This window comes from Miniopterus schreibersii, assembly GCF_964146895.1.
Source record: "Miniopterus schreibersii genome assembly, chromosome: 5".
NCBI classification, from domain to species: Eukaryota; Metazoa; Chordata; class Mammalia; order Chiroptera; family Miniopteridae; genus Miniopterus; species Miniopterus schreibersii.
Window position 1 is genome coordinate 3,064,807 of NC_138106.1, and position 14,470 is coordinate 3,079,276.

A 14,470-nucleotide genomic window follows, 5' to 3' on the forward strand; every position below is an offset into this window, starting at 1 on the left:
AAGTTGGTTTCTTACCTTCCGGGCTGCTTTTGACCAACTAATCAATACATGAATTTTGCCGCCTCCACTCTTGCTTAAAAGGGACAATCTCGTAGCGATTCTTTCTCAAGCCCCATAAACCTTGTATTACAACATAAGGCCATTTTCCTTTATCTGACGCCCATTGTAAATTAACACTTAAAAATTCCTAAGTAGAAACAATCCAAACGCCCATCAGCTACTGAGTTGTTAATAATGTGTGGTCTGGCCGTGTAAGGGAGTATTACTCGGTCATGAAAAGGAGGTACAGACACGCTGCGACATGAACCCGAAGCCTTAGGCTGAGTGGAGGAATCCAGGCCCATGTTACCTCATAGTTGATCCCATTTACAGGGACGGCCCAGGATAGGCCGCTCCGGAGACACTGGGTTTGCGCTTGCCCAGGGCTGGGGGGATAGGGGTATTTGCGAGCGATGACTGAAGGGTGCAGGGTTTCTTTTGGGGACATAAGAATTTCTAAAATTGACTGTGCTGATAGTTCTGTCACCCCATGAACATTGCCTAGATCCACTGGATTGAATTGTACCCTTTAAATAGGTGAACTGTGTGGCATGTGAATTCCGTGTTGGCTGGTGCCATTTTCTTGTTTGACAATCTAAGGGGAAAAGGGGCCCGTGCTCCTGACTAAATAGGTATTACATGCCTTAAGAACTGTTGCGGCCCATGCCCTGGCTGGTGTGGCTCAGGTGGCTGGAGAGTCGTCCTGGGCACCAAAAGGTTGCCGGTTCAATTCCTGGTCAGGACACATATCTAGGTCGAGGGTTCAATCCCCAGTGGGGACGAGTACAGGAGGCAACTGACCAATATTTCTCTACATGTTGGTATTTCTTTTTCTTTCAAATCAGTAAAAAAAAAAAAAAGAAAGAAATGTTGCGCACACACTGGTTGAAAAACGCTGCTCTAACCCAACACGCTTCCATTTAAAACAAGTCCTTACGGCCTGGCTGGTGCGGCTCAGCGGTTGAGCGTTGACCTAGGATCCAGGAGATCACGGTTCGATTCCCAGTCAGGGCACAGGCCCAGATTGCGGGCTCCCTCCCCAGCAGGGGGCGTGCAGGAGGCAGCCGGTCAATGACTCTCTCACCATTGATGTTTCTGTCTCTCTCTCCCTCTCCCTTCCTCTCTCTGAAATCGATAAAGACTTTTTTTTTTTTTTAAAGCTGAAGGAATGCTGTTGAGAATTATAGGAACGCTATTCCATCCTGTGTGTTTCTCTAAAGGACGGCCTCAGGACAACTGGTGAAACTGGAACAAAACCCTATACGTTAAATAATACCGTGTCTGTCAGATCTGCTGAATTTGGTAATGGTGTTACGGTGATGTAAGAGAATGTCCTTGCTTTGAGGAAATACTGAAGTATTTTAAGTGACGATGGGGAGAAAGTACCTACGTGGAGAGAGCGAGTGGTAAAGCAAATGCGGCAACTCTTGGTAGCAGAGTCAATACCAGAAACTGCCTACATCCACATTGCTTGTACATGAGGAATATAATCCCAAGTCAGTTAGCTGGCGTACACTCTGCAGCTGAAAGTGCTCTTTACGGACAATTCCGCAGATTCCAGTTCACCCTCTACATGGACAGAATCACACTATAAAACTGAGCCTCTGGCCTGGCCCGTGCGGCTCAGCTGGTTGAGTGTTGTCCATGCACCAAGAGGTTGCCGGTTCGATCCCCAGCCAGGGCCAGTCAGGGCCTAGATCCCCAGTACGGGGCGTGCAGGAGGCAGCCGATGGATGTTACTCCCTCACATCGATGTCTCTCCCTCTCCCTTCCTCTCTCTCTAAAATCAACAAAAACATACTTTAAAAAATAATAATAAAAATATAACTGAGCCTCTGAAAAGAGAAATGGACTTACAATTCTAGTCCTGGCCTTGCCATTTAACAATTTAAAGAAGTCACTACACTACCTGGACTAAAGTGTACTTACTTATACGATGCAAACATCAAAATGGGATTTGTGATGACAGCTTTGTGGAATACACAGCGCTGTACGAGTATGAGCGGTTTGTAAACCGTGTTGATGCTTTTTTTTCTTTTACGCTGTGTTTAAGACGTCGACTAGACGAGTTAACACTTGTAGAAACACTATTTTTTTCACACAGGAGTTCTTTTATGTTCATTGTTTGCTTGTAGGAAATCCCTCTGGATCAGAATTTAAAGCTTTTTCTCTGCACCTACAGAGAAGGGAACAAATTATTCCACTGTCTATAACTCCCAAGCGTAGAACAGCTGGTCCCTGTTTCTGGCTCTTTTTAGGAGACACAGTCATAAAAAAACACTCTTTATGTGCCAGACACGGTCCTGTGCAAGTGTTTACACACATTGTGCAAGTCTCGCGGAAACTCAGCGAGTCTGATGCAAGTATTTCATCATACGTAAAACGGGGGCAACAGCAGCATCGATCTCCAAGGGCTGTTGCAAGGTTGGGAGACTGTCCTCACAGCGCTTGGCACAGTGTCTGGCAAAAAGTCAGAGCTAAATACACACTTAGCGGTTACTGGTACCCCCCTCTTACAGATACAACACTCGCAGAGAAAAGCAAAGGAAAGAAACAGGATTTTTCAACCCAGGTCTCACTCCCAGGTTTCTTTTTCTTCCTTTTTTTAAAAAAATCACCTGCCCATAGTAAGTCCCCATGACGGTGGCTGCCCTTGAAGCCAGGAGAGCCCCGTATGGGGGGTGTCCTCAGGCCCCAGCAGCTGCCCCCTCGGTCCTGGCTGCACTGCGGGAGCTCGGGGTCCAGCCCGGGGCCCCTGCACCTTCCTGGCCGCGTGGATCTCGGTCACGTCTGCGCAGCGCAGGGGACCCGGTCTGCAGGCCGGGAAGGGGCTGTTCAGGGAAACGGACTCGTCTTCCCCTCCCCAAAACCAGTTACTGAGGACCCGCGCCCTCCGGACACAAAGACCTGCGGCGTCCCGGCAGCTCGGGTGGCGAGGGCATCGCGAGCCAGGCTGCAGGCTCGCTCCCCGAGAGCATCGATGAAGTGGCACAAACCGGCGTTTCTTTCTCTCTCCCTTCCTCTTTCTATCTCTCAAAATATCAATAAATTTAAAATAAATAAAAAGACGACGTCACGGGTCCCAGCCCACGCTGACGCCCTGCACCTGCAACACGCCGCGCACCTGCCTCCGGGCCTCCGGGACGCTCCTGCGGCACCGGCTCAGTCCCCGCCTCCCTCGCGGAAGGCGCAGGCGCACGGCGGCGCGCAGGCGCACGGCGGGGCCAGAGCGCGGCGCACTGGCGGGCGAACTACATCTCCCACAATCCCCCTCGACCGTACCACCTCCCGCCGGAGGTGGGGCGGAGGCGGCCCGGGTCGCCCCGGGGGAGGGACCAGGCCTCCCGAAATGTCCTGCCCGCGTCCTTTCGGGGAGAATTCGTTGGCGAGAGACCTTGGGTCCCCTGGTAAGTAGGACGTCCGTCCCGACGGGGCACGCGCCTGCCGGCCGCCGCCCCGCCAGTGCCCTCAGGGTACAAATGCAGGTGGTCTCGTCCGGAGGAGACCCTCGCGCGGGGGAGCGCGCATGCGCAGAGCGCGGCGTGGGGGCGGGAGCCCCGCAGCCCCTTCCCCGCGTCGGTGAAGGTGAGTGGGGGGGGTCCCGCGTGGGCCTGACCGCTCCCCCGCAACGGCCCCGCTGGCACGACCGCCACCTGCCAACCGCATCTGAAGGCGTTGACCGCAGTCGCGCGGAAGGTCGCGGTCCCCGCAGCCCGCCCTTGGCGGCCGCGCGTCGGTGGCTCGTTAAACCGCCGCGTCCTCCCGCGGCCGCCACGCGCGCACCGGTCCCGCGCGCCGCCTGTGCCCCCGCGTCTCGGCGTCCCCGCGGGCTGCGCGCTCCGCGTCACGGGTGGGTCTGTCCACGGGACGGCCCCTCGAGACGACGGAGGCAGCGAGACGCCGGACGGCGGGGGTGCAGATGAAGTTGGCTAGACGGACGGACGGACGGACGGACGGACAGCTCGCTGCGCCCGAGACCCTCGCGCTCGGACTCGCTCATGCTGCTCAGCCTTCAGGGCTTCACGTTTGTGTTTATTTTTGGGGGAGAGAGGACCGCAGACGTGACGGGGAGACGCGGGTGGGTGGCCTCCTGCGCAGCCCCCCAGCCGGGGTTCGAACCAGCAACCGGAGGGGCGCGCCGTGGCCAGGAATGGAGCCCGCCACCGCCTTTGGGGGTGTTGCAGGGCACTCCAGCCTTTGGGGGTGCAGCAGGGCACTCCAGCCTGTCCGGGTGCTGCAGGGCACTCCAGCCTTTCTGGGTGCAGCAGGGCACTCCAGCCTGTCGGGGTGCTGCAGGGCATTCCAGCCTGTCGGGGTGCTGCAGGGCACTCCAGCCTGTCCAGGGGCTGCAGGGCACTCTAGCCATCGGGCAGCACTGGCCAGGGTACATGTCCTTTTAAAATGAGAAGATTGCATCAGTTGATCGCTAAGAACTTGCCTGCTCCAAAATTGTGTGCTAGCGAGTAGAGCCCGGGTTATATCACAGGACGTTCATGCTGGACCTCATCAGCTCCCATGTCCCTGCTTACGTTGGTGAAATACAGAGACAGGAACTGTGGCAGGCTGGCGGGTGGTGTGGCCCAGTGGCTCGCGCCTCGGCCTGTGCACCAGGAGGCCACCGGCTCCATTCCCGGTCAGGGCCCATGCCCAGGCTGCAGCTTGGCCCCCAGCACAGGGCGAGCAGGAGGCGGCCAGTCGATGTTTCTCTCTCATGGATGTCTCTCTCCCTCTCCTCCTCTCTCCAAAAAAAAATAATAATAATTTTGGTACCTTAGAAAGAACTGCCCACATTGTCCTTATTGCTGCAAATATGAAATTAGCAGATCATACAGCTTTCTCCATCCTGTGTTTGTTGTCCTTCTGTAGATCGTTGCTAGGAAGAGCTCTGGGTACAAATATGAACACCTTGCATGTGACGATGGCTCACATCCTAAGATCTCGTCTGATAAATGCTGCCGTGATTCCTAACCGAGTGACAATGCTTCCGTATCTCGGAGTCATTGGAAATAGGATGTCAACTCATAAGTCGAAAAAGAAGATGCGAGAATATTACAGGCTGCTGGGCCTGGAGGAAGGGTGCTCTGCGGAGGACGTCAGGGAATCTTTCCGTAAGCTTGCCAAGCAGTACCATCCAGACGGTGGCTCCTCCACTGCCGATTCTGCAACATTTATAAAGATCGAAGAAGCTTACAGGAAGGTGCTTTCCCACGTGACGGAACAAGCAAGGGCCACACAGAACAAAGCTGAAGAGGCAGACGACGACGAAAACACCAAGTACACGGCACCCCAACACCGGCATTATTTAAGTTTCGAAGGTGTTGGCTTTGGAACTCCGAGCCAGCGAGAGAAGCAATATAGGCAGTTTAGAGCGGACCGTGCGGCGGAGCAAGTGATGGAATATCAAAAGCAGAAACTGCACAGCCAGTATTTCCCTGATAGTCTAACCGTTAAAGACGTGAGACAGAGTAAAGAACAAAAGATAACTCAAGCAATAGAGCGTTTAGTGGAGGATCTCATTCAGGAGTCAATGGCAAAAGGAGACTTTGACAATCTCAGCGGGAAAGGAAAACCTCTAAAGAAATTTTCTGGCTGTTCATATATTGATCCCATGACTCACAACCTGAACAGAATATTGATAGATAATGGATACCAACCAGAGTGGATCCTAATGCAAAAGGAAATAAAGGATACTATCGATCAGCTCAGAGAGGCAATCTTAGTGTCCAGGAAAAAACTTGGGAATCCCATGACTCCCACCGAACAGAAACAGTGGAACCAAGTTTGTGAGCAGTTTCAGGAAAACATCAGAAAACTAAACAAGCGAATTAATGATTTTAATTTAATTGTTCCCCTCCTAACCAGGCAAAAAGTCCATTTCAATGCACAGAAGGAAATTGCCAGAGCCCAGGAAATATATGAGGCCCATATGAAAACAAAACAAGTCACAGATAAAAACCCAAATAGCGTTGATTGGGGAGAAGGGGAGAAAACACCTGCAGTCAAGACAGGTTTTTTCAACTGGACGAATATGTGGAAATTTATTAAAATCTGACCATCTCAGTGTCCACAGTACTACCCCAAATCATTTTCAGTTGTAGTGACATCACACATAGAGGCTGGGACTTGTGGCTGTTACGCAGGAGTTTGAGAACTGTGTGCCTCAGTGCTTTTCACAAAACTCATCACAGCTCCCATAATGTGTAAGGCAGAAAGCTGTAAGAAACTGCCTCAGGTATGTTCAAGCAGCTTCGCCCTGGGAGTACAGCAGGGAAAGCAGAGAACCTCTGAGAAAACAGTTTAACCCATTTCAGAGTTCGTCAGCCGTGAGGGACTCAGACTGGGTATTCCAAACGTCTTAGCGCAGTTTTAAACTCTTACAACCATTAGCCTTCTTCAGACACAGGCACTCAACAACAGAAAAACAAAAATATGTTATTAAAAGTCATAAAACTAAACCAGTATGGGATGTAGGCAAGTAAACCTCCAAATGATGTATGTTTTTGCAAGTTTGCTGCACTTACACACCTGAGGTTATTAAAGCTCAAAAGTAGTATAAGCCTGTTGGGACATTCCATGGGAGGAAATGCTGGTGAGGAAATAGCCTATGGAGTTACTGCACTCTCCTTTTTTATAAAGGGCTTCTCTGTGGGTACTGAATTAAAAATACACATATACATATGTGGGTTGTACTTTTTCCTGACTAACTTCATGATCCATTGGCTGCAAAAATCGATCGGCCAAGTTGGTTGATTTAGCTATTCTAGGAATAGACTCCCTTGTCCACTATTAAAGAGTTTCGAGTGCGTTTTCTGACATTTCAGGAGTGAAAAACCCTTGGGCTCAATGGAAACAAGATTTCACTCCTGGCTTCATCTGTCCTCAGAGGTTGAGATGTTAGGTTTACATAAATCTGCCTGAGGTCTCGCTATGTCATGGGTGGGACTCCCCAGAGCCTTTTTCAGTCACATGAAAATCTCCGTTTCCCCTCTCAGGGGTCTGATTTCCTGTCTTAGGAACCCTTCAGTAAATGACAAGATGTCTGCATCTCCCACCAGTCTGCACCTTTGGCGAATGACAAGAGTTTGTCGTTCATGGGGTGGCTGTGTCCCCTCCACGTTCAGAACAATCTGACTTTCTGGGGTTTGCGTATTTGCTCTAGCCACAGGATGGGCAACTAGAAGGGTATGGAGAGCGGTCAGCAGAAGCAGGTGAGTTTCCTCTAGTCCAGAGCACCGTGCGGTGGCTGCGATGCAGAAGCGTGGCATGGGCCGCTCTCACTTCGGAAGAACAGCTATTTTGTAAAGTATGTGATAGTTAAAAGTACAACTAAGCATCGTTTTATGCTTAAATGATGGGACATTGATTGCTATAATACGTGGGGATTTTGTTGAATGAGTGATTTGGCTTCTAGAGTGACAGCATTGCTCTAAACAAAATTGTGAACAGCACAACTCGCGGCTTTCTAAGGAGAGCTCCGTTCCAGAACATTTTAGAAGGCTGCGGTTCTGTGAGTGCTGCTGCACAGGGAATTCCGTGTGTGACCCCGAACTGCGTTGCAGGGACATAGAGGAAGGAAACCGTTTTCCATATTGGATAATGGGAAGGCGGAGCTATCAGAAAACTCCAGTAAGTCCTTAATTTCAGCACAGCACACTTTATGTTTGTAACTGTTGTCCACATTAATAAAGTTAATTTTAATGATTACTCAATGGCCCATTGTTGTGTAAGCAGCTAATAATTAACCACCTTTTTGGCTGACCACCTAAATGTCTTTTCATTAAATTTTAGGTGGGTAAGATCAAAACTGTGACATAGATCATTGTTGTTAAGAAGGTAACTCAATTAAGTAAAAACAGATTTAGTTATTTAAGTAACTGAGCCTCAGGTCAGACAGAAGATTTGGGCCGGTTCATTGGAGTTGGCTGGATTGGAACGTGACACATGTCTGGCGCAGCCTTGGCCTTCTCTGATGCTTTTTCACCTCCTAACTTTGTCGGCTTTTCAGGGGAGCAGTAATCTATGGAGATTCCTGAACTCATTGGTTGGCCCCATCAAGCTCTGCCTGGTTCCTGGCCTTCTCACTGCCCCTTTCTTCAGACTGTGGGCCCAGGGCCCCGGCCCCACCCTGAGCCTGGAGAGAGCCTCTGTCTAGGTGGCTTTGTCCCCAGCTACATGACTCGGCTTTGCCTGTGGTCTGTGTGCCTGAGGCTTGGCCTCAGCAGTTTGGTATCTCAAGACCACAGTTTTCAGTCCTTTGGTACACGATTGCATTACTATGGATGTTCTTCACCCTTCTGCCGGGTCATAGCCTCGCTTCAGGGGTGCCCCTCCCAAAGATGAAAGTTCCTTGTAACTTGTCCCCATGGCTGGGGCCTGTTACTTCCTAACATACTTCCCTGCTACTGACTGCCTAGGTCCCCATCCCTGGGCCTCAGCCACCTCTTGGGACATTCCCAGTACCCTCAGATGGCAGGTGGTGGTTTGCCTGTTCCTAGAAGTAGTGCCTTTTCTTTCAACAGTGTCCCATTCATTCCGTCTGCATTTATTGAAGACCTTAGAAGGAGCCCACCTTTCTAGCATCTGGATAATCAGAAATCAGCAAATGACAGGAGTAGATGGGCCCCTCAGCCTTCAGTGTAACCCTTAGATACTCACTTCCCTTGGTATTACTGGTGCCACCAGCACCCTGGTGCCAGGTCAAGGACACTGGGCTCCCTCTTCTCCTCTGGCCTGATTGAGATCAGTCTAGAACATCAAAAACAACTTTCCTCAAGGCTTAGCGGTGATGGAGGGGAAGGGAAGACAGTCCCTGGGATGGGACCATCTGGCCTGTGGCCCTCTCCAGTTTGCCTGAGCCCAGCGTTGACAGAGCCCAACATCCTTCTACTCTGGGACAGCCCTCTGGTGCCCGAAGAATGCCCCCACTCACCCAAATCTAGACCCAGGCAAGTAACGTCTAAGGGATTTTCTTTCCTGCCAAGATCAATTTCAAAAGTGTGGCTTCTCTTTGAGGACCCACACCTTCCTGAGATGACTGATGCCATGTCCTTCAGCCCCACTCAGTGACAGGTCCTCCCTGCAGGTCTCAACAGGACAGACACATCCAAATGCACCCCCATAAGCTTAGCATTATTACATGAGGGACCTGCTCACGGTTGTGGGTCCTTCATCCAGCAAGAATGGGGACTGCTGTTTGCTACTGAGAACTGGGAGATCATGGGACTCTCATGGCTTTGAGATAGACAGGAACTGTACACAGGAATGTATCCCACGGGGCATGTGGACACTGCCTGAGCTCAGCTCTGCCTCTCTGTGGGTGTGCGATCCTGTATCAAAGCTCACTGAGCTGCGGATTCCTCAGGTGTAAACAGGAACAATGACTGGCAATTGTGAGGATTCAGTGAGATGATGTATGTAAAGAATCCAGCACGGTTACTGATATACGATGAGATTTTTTTATTTTTTTTAGAGAGGAGGCGGGGAGAGAGAAAGAAACATCGCTGTGAGAGCGCAACATGGATCGGCTGCCTCCTGCACGCCCTCTATTGGGGGTCGAGCCCGCAACCTGGGCAAGTGCCCTGGCTGGGAATCGAACCAGAAACCTTTCCGTGCACCCTGGGCAACATCCAACAAACTGAGCCACACCAGTCAGGGCTGGACTGTCATTCTTGTCCTTTATTTGCCTTCAGGTCCCTGCCTCCCTGACTGCCCCTAATCCCAGTGAGCTCCAGGCAATGCGGTGTAGTGGAAGGGAGCTCGGGAGGTTTGCATTTAGATCCAGGTTTTCCTTTCGCTGGTTATGTGACTTTCCTGAACTTCCCTTTCTAGTCTGTCAGCCGAGTACAATCAGCTCCGCCCGCAGGAGTGCTGTATCCTTCGAGGTGTAGCGCTGGGAGAGGCTGGGCAGGGCGGGCCGGGTGGTTTTCAGCAGAGGCTACTGCCCTCTAGAGGACACTGGGAGATCTGGGGCAATCTCCAGAACTATTAGAGGGACAGAGCTTCTATTTAGCCCATTTGGGCCAGTAGGTTGTGCTGGCTGGCATCTATTCTGATGGGAAGTCAAGTCACCCTCTTGTTAAATATTTCCAACCTCACCCGGACCACAGGCATTTGGGAGGTGGGGCCAGGCAGGCTGGGAGTTTCACAATGTGCAGGGCAGTGGACCAAAAAGAGGAAATTCTCCACATCCTGCCCAACATCCAAACGTCCCACCAGACATTCACCTGGGTGAAAAGTCTGCTTGTAATCACCTAAGCCTAGAATGGAATTGTATTTACATATAAACACAACATAATTTTTGCGTGATTTTAAACACACTAATTTTTTTCCCTCCCACAAATGCAGCTACTCTGAGAACTGCCTTCATTTTCTTGGGAATTTTACCAAGAATTGTACCCCATTTTAGAAAACATTACTGATGGAACCATGGCCGACGGCGTTGGACCAGTACTACACCTACCGCTTACCGCAGTTTGCATGTGTTACGTGGAACACAAGTATGTACCAGCGGAGACTGGAGAGCTGTTTTAATTTAGAAGCAAATATTACTAAGTTACTGGGTGTTGTAGCCAACATCCAAGATGACCCCCCAATTTCCCCCCTTTCTGATAGTCACCGTTTTGTGTAGTGCCCTCCCACAGTGTATGAGAGTTGGTCTGTGTGACCAGTAGGATACAGCAGAAGTGACGGTGAAGGTCCCTGCTCTCCCTCTGGGATCTCCCACCTGGGGTGAGCCAGCTGCCATGCCCGAGGCAGCCATGTGGAGGGGCACGTGCCCAGCAGCTGCGGCCTGTAGCCAGCAGCCAGGTGGGTGAGCCTCAGTCACACCTTCAGGTGCCTGCAGCCCCAGCTGACAGATGAACCACAAACTCACGATCATCCTGAGCCGGAATAACTCAGCTAAGCCGCTCCCCGGTTCCTGACCCTTAGAAACTGTGCAAAATCATGAATACAAGTTTGATGTTTTAAGTTGCCAAATGTGGGGATAATTTGCTATATAGCAATAGATCACTAACATAGCAGACGTACGTGAATCTCAGTTTCATCAATAAGCATTACTGATGAACTAATGATAATGATAAACATATTTCATATGTGCTACTACCCTTCAAGTGTAATATTAGTCTTTTTAAAAAACATATGTTTTTGTTGATTTCAGAGAGAGGAAGGGAGAGGGAGAGAGAAATAGAAACATCAGTGAGAGTCATTGATGGGCTGCCTCCTGCACGCCCCATACTGGGGGTCAATCCCGCACCAGGGGCATGTGCCCTGAATGGGGAATCGAACCGTCACCTCGTTCATAAGTCGCCCCTCCAGGGGGTTAGGAGGGGACCTAGATGCCTGTGTCTTTAAAGTAGGAAGAGACCTGACTATAAGAAAGCTAAAAATCCGGGTGGATGGCCGGGAAAAGCGTCAGGGCAGGTGTGCTGTGTCGGACACCTCGGGTTACAGTACTAGTTAGTAGTCCTGGACCAGTGACTTCACCTTTCTAGGCCCCATAAACGAGCGCGGGGACTGCAAAGGGCATCTGTGCAGACCTGGGGCTCCTAGGACCAGCTGGAGCCCCTGCCCTACTCTGGGCGGGTCGCCCCGGAAAGGCGAAGAGAGCCCCGCCTTCTGGTGTGGGGCTCCCCACGCACGTGATCCCGCCGGCGCTGCACCTGACCGCCTGGAGCCCGGCCGCGGCCGCCCAGCAGCCCTGGAGGCGCCCGCGCGAGAGGCTGCGGATCGCGCCGCGCGCGGAGTCCGGCCGGCGACGCGCAGAGCCCCGGCTCCCAGTCCTCGCCCCGCCCCGCCCACTAGAGTCACGCCCCGCCCCCGATCCCCGCCCCGCCCCCAAACGGCCACTTGCTGCGCGCCGATTGGTCGCTGCTGTGCGCACGGCGCCCCGCCCCGCGGCGCTCCCCCCGCCCCGCCTCGCCCCGCGGCTCCGGGGTTGAAACGAAGCGGAGCCGAGCCCGCGCGGCCGCGGCGCAGCCCCCTCCCCTCTGCGCGCCCCTGGGGTCGGCGTGGGCGTCGCGGAGCCGGTGAGTGCGGTCGGCGGGTCTCCGGGGAGCGAGCGCACGGGGAGGCGCCCCCGGCCGCGGGCCCGGCCTGCGGGGTGCGGCGGCTCCGGGCGGAGCGGGCCTGCGGGACTGGGGCCCCCGCCGCCCCCTCCGGCCCTGCCACGGCCCCCCCCCACCCCCCCGGCCGGCCGTGGCGTGACGCGCCCTGACCCGCGGACGGCTGCCCCGCGGGCTCTGGGAAGGTTCGCGGGTCGAGCCCGCCGGCTTCCCCGGCCCGCACGGGGCGTCCGGGGCCGGCTCGGGGCTCCGTGGTCCCTCCCGGTTGCTCTGAACCTTTGCTGGGCTCGTTGTCAGCGTGGAGGGACTTTTCCGACTCGGTCTGCGTGGCGTCGGGAGAGGGGATCGGCGATCTCTAGAGCCGGCGTCTCGGCGTGCTGGGTGTCCTTTCGGATAGGTCGCGGCGCAGGTTTGCCGCTGGGGATGGCAGGTGTGCGGCGGGGACCGTTTCATCTTCACCCATAAGTTGGCCTCTGAGTCAATGGACGTGAAAGGTAGATATGTGACCTTCTGTAAGCCTAGCGTGTGCGTGTGTGTGTCGGGGGGATTCAAGCCTCCGACCGGAATGACTGTCATCAGCGTTACGCTCCTCAAAGGCGTGAGTTTCTCCCTTCGCAGTGGCCACCTCCTGTCCCAGACCCGCCTGCCGAACTCGACCCGTCTCCGAACTGTTCCCTTGGCTCCTGCTCCCAGGCTCGGCGCCGCTTTCCCGTCATCTGCAGTCGCTCCTCAGTCGCCTTCTCTTCTTTCAAACCTGCGTAGGTTTCAGACGTAGAACAAACGTTAAACATTCTTACCGGTAACAATGTTGCAAGACTCTGCCTTCTCTCTCTTTTTTTAATTACAGTTTACATTCACTATTATTTGTATTAGTTTCAAGTGTACAGCCTAGTGGCTCCTCCTTCTTAAAGTGAAAATCAGAATTTATTCCGAGCGTCGATGCCTCTGGAAAAGCAGGTTTCCCGGGAGCAGGGAGAGGGCGGAGCTGTGCCCGGCGGAGGCGCGCCCCCCCCGCCCCCCCCCCCCGCCGGCCGCCGGGCAGCCTCGGCCCGCCGGGCTCGCCTGACCGCACTTCTGGATCCAAGATAAAAATTAATGTATCCTTCCGTTTTATCTTTATTTGCTCCTTTTAACGGATTACAGCCATATGTTCAGGTCGTAAATTTCTTTTAACATCACAGAAGAATTTCAAGTAAGAACTGTATGCAGCCTAGAAGTACATCATGTAAAAAGTTAGAATTCCTTATTTCTTCGCTTTGCCCCTTTTCATACTGAATTCCACTCCCTAGAAGGGGGTCATATCATAATACTGTTGGGCACCTGGCTTAATATAAGGACGCGTTTTTGTATCAGTCCTGTGGACCTACCTCGTTTTTAAAATGCCATTTTTTGGAGGTACTCTTAATATATTTATCAGCCCCTTGTTGATGGACATTTTGGTGGTTTCTGGGTGTTAGCCCTTAAAAGCCTTGCCTGTAAATCCTTTTGGCATTATACAATAAGTTTCAAGTAGATAATTTTAACAGATCAGTAAAAACATAATGTTCTTTTCACCAGGAATCTTTTTATAACAATTTAAAGGCAGGAGCTAATTCTGTTTGATCTGAATGCATTTCTTAGAAGCTGTGTAACCTTTTATATTTAGAGATTGAATCAAGAAAATCTTGAGGCCCTAGCCTGTTTGGCTCAGTGGTTAAAGTGTCCGCCGTCTAACTGCAGGGTCCCTGGTTCGATCTCCGCCAAGGGCACGACCTCCGTTGCAGGCTCGGTCCCTGGCCCAGCTGGAGCAGGAGGCAACCAATCGATGTGTCGCTCTCACATTGATGTTTCAATCTCTCTCTCTCTCTCCCTTCTAGTCTCTCTGAACAGCAATGGAAAAAATATCCTCCAGTGAGGATTTTAAAAAAAGAAAAAAGAAAAGAAAAATTTGAGGACCAGGTTAAATAATGGCAAATTTATTAACTTTGTTACCACGTGGTGTTGACTTAAAGTTATCCTGACTCATTGATTGTCTTGGCAAGAATAAACGAGGGGGCCTTCGGGGAGAGAAAACACTCGCCGACATGTCCTGTGCGATACCGTCTGTGGTCATCCACTCGCATGTCCACAGGGAGAGAACTTCTTGTTCTCTCTTTTTAAATTTTTTATTTATTGATTTTTAGAGAGAGGAAGGAAGACAGAGAAACATGGTTCGGCTGCCTCCTGCACGCCCCCTACTGGGGATCGAACCCAGAACCTGGGCATGGGCCCTACTGGAAATGGAACCACAGCCTCCTCATTCATGGGTCGGCCACCAACCACTAAGCCACACTGGCCGGGCTCATGTTCTCTTTTTAAATGTTTCCTTTATTGCAAAATGTGTCTCAGGT

General features: G+C 52.1%; 2 protein-coding genes across 10 annotated transcripts in view; both read left to right on the forward strand.

Annotated features, from left to right (window-relative positions):
- The first annotated feature begins 3,338 nt into the window (after positions 1-3,338).
- On the forward strand, positions 3,339-7,740 carry DNAJC28 (DnaJ heat shock protein family (Hsp40) member C28). Of its 2 annotated transcripts, none has more exons than XM_081139315.1 (2): positions 3,339-3,624; positions 4,906-7,740. In XM_081139315.1, exon 2 carries the CDS (start codon positions 4,937-4,939, stop codon positions 6,089-6,091), a length of 1,155 nt encoding a protein of 384 aa, XP_080995441.1. In that variant the 5' UTR covers positions 3,339-3,624; positions 4,906-4,936; the 3' UTR covers positions 6,092-7,740. The 2 variants fall into 2 exon arrangements, with proteins under 2 accessions (XP_080995441.1, XP_080995442.1); XM_081139316.1 differs by having other exon boundaries at positions 3,369-3,446.
- TMEM50B (transmembrane protein 50B) overlaps positions 3,373-14,470 on the forward strand; it is a 38,910-nt gene continuing 27,812 nt past the window's right edge. For 4 of the 8 annotated variants that reach the window (XR_013998959.1, XM_081139329.1, XM_081139328.1 and 1 more), the window contains exon 1: positions 11,948-12,065. The gene's annotated coding sequence lies outside the window, so the exon portion shown is untranslated. Of the gene's footprint in view, positions 3,447-9,482; positions 10,536-11,914; positions 12,066-14,470 lie in introns of those variants that run through there. The other 4 variants (XM_081139326.1, XM_081139327.1, XM_081139330.1 and 1 more) reach the window with 4 other exon arrangements.

Excerpts from the sequence above, each read along its gene's own strand:
- DNAJC28 (XM_081139315.1), top strand. The coding sequence starts at position 4,937 with ATGAACACCTTGCATGTGACGATGGCTCACATCCTAAGATCTCGTCTG.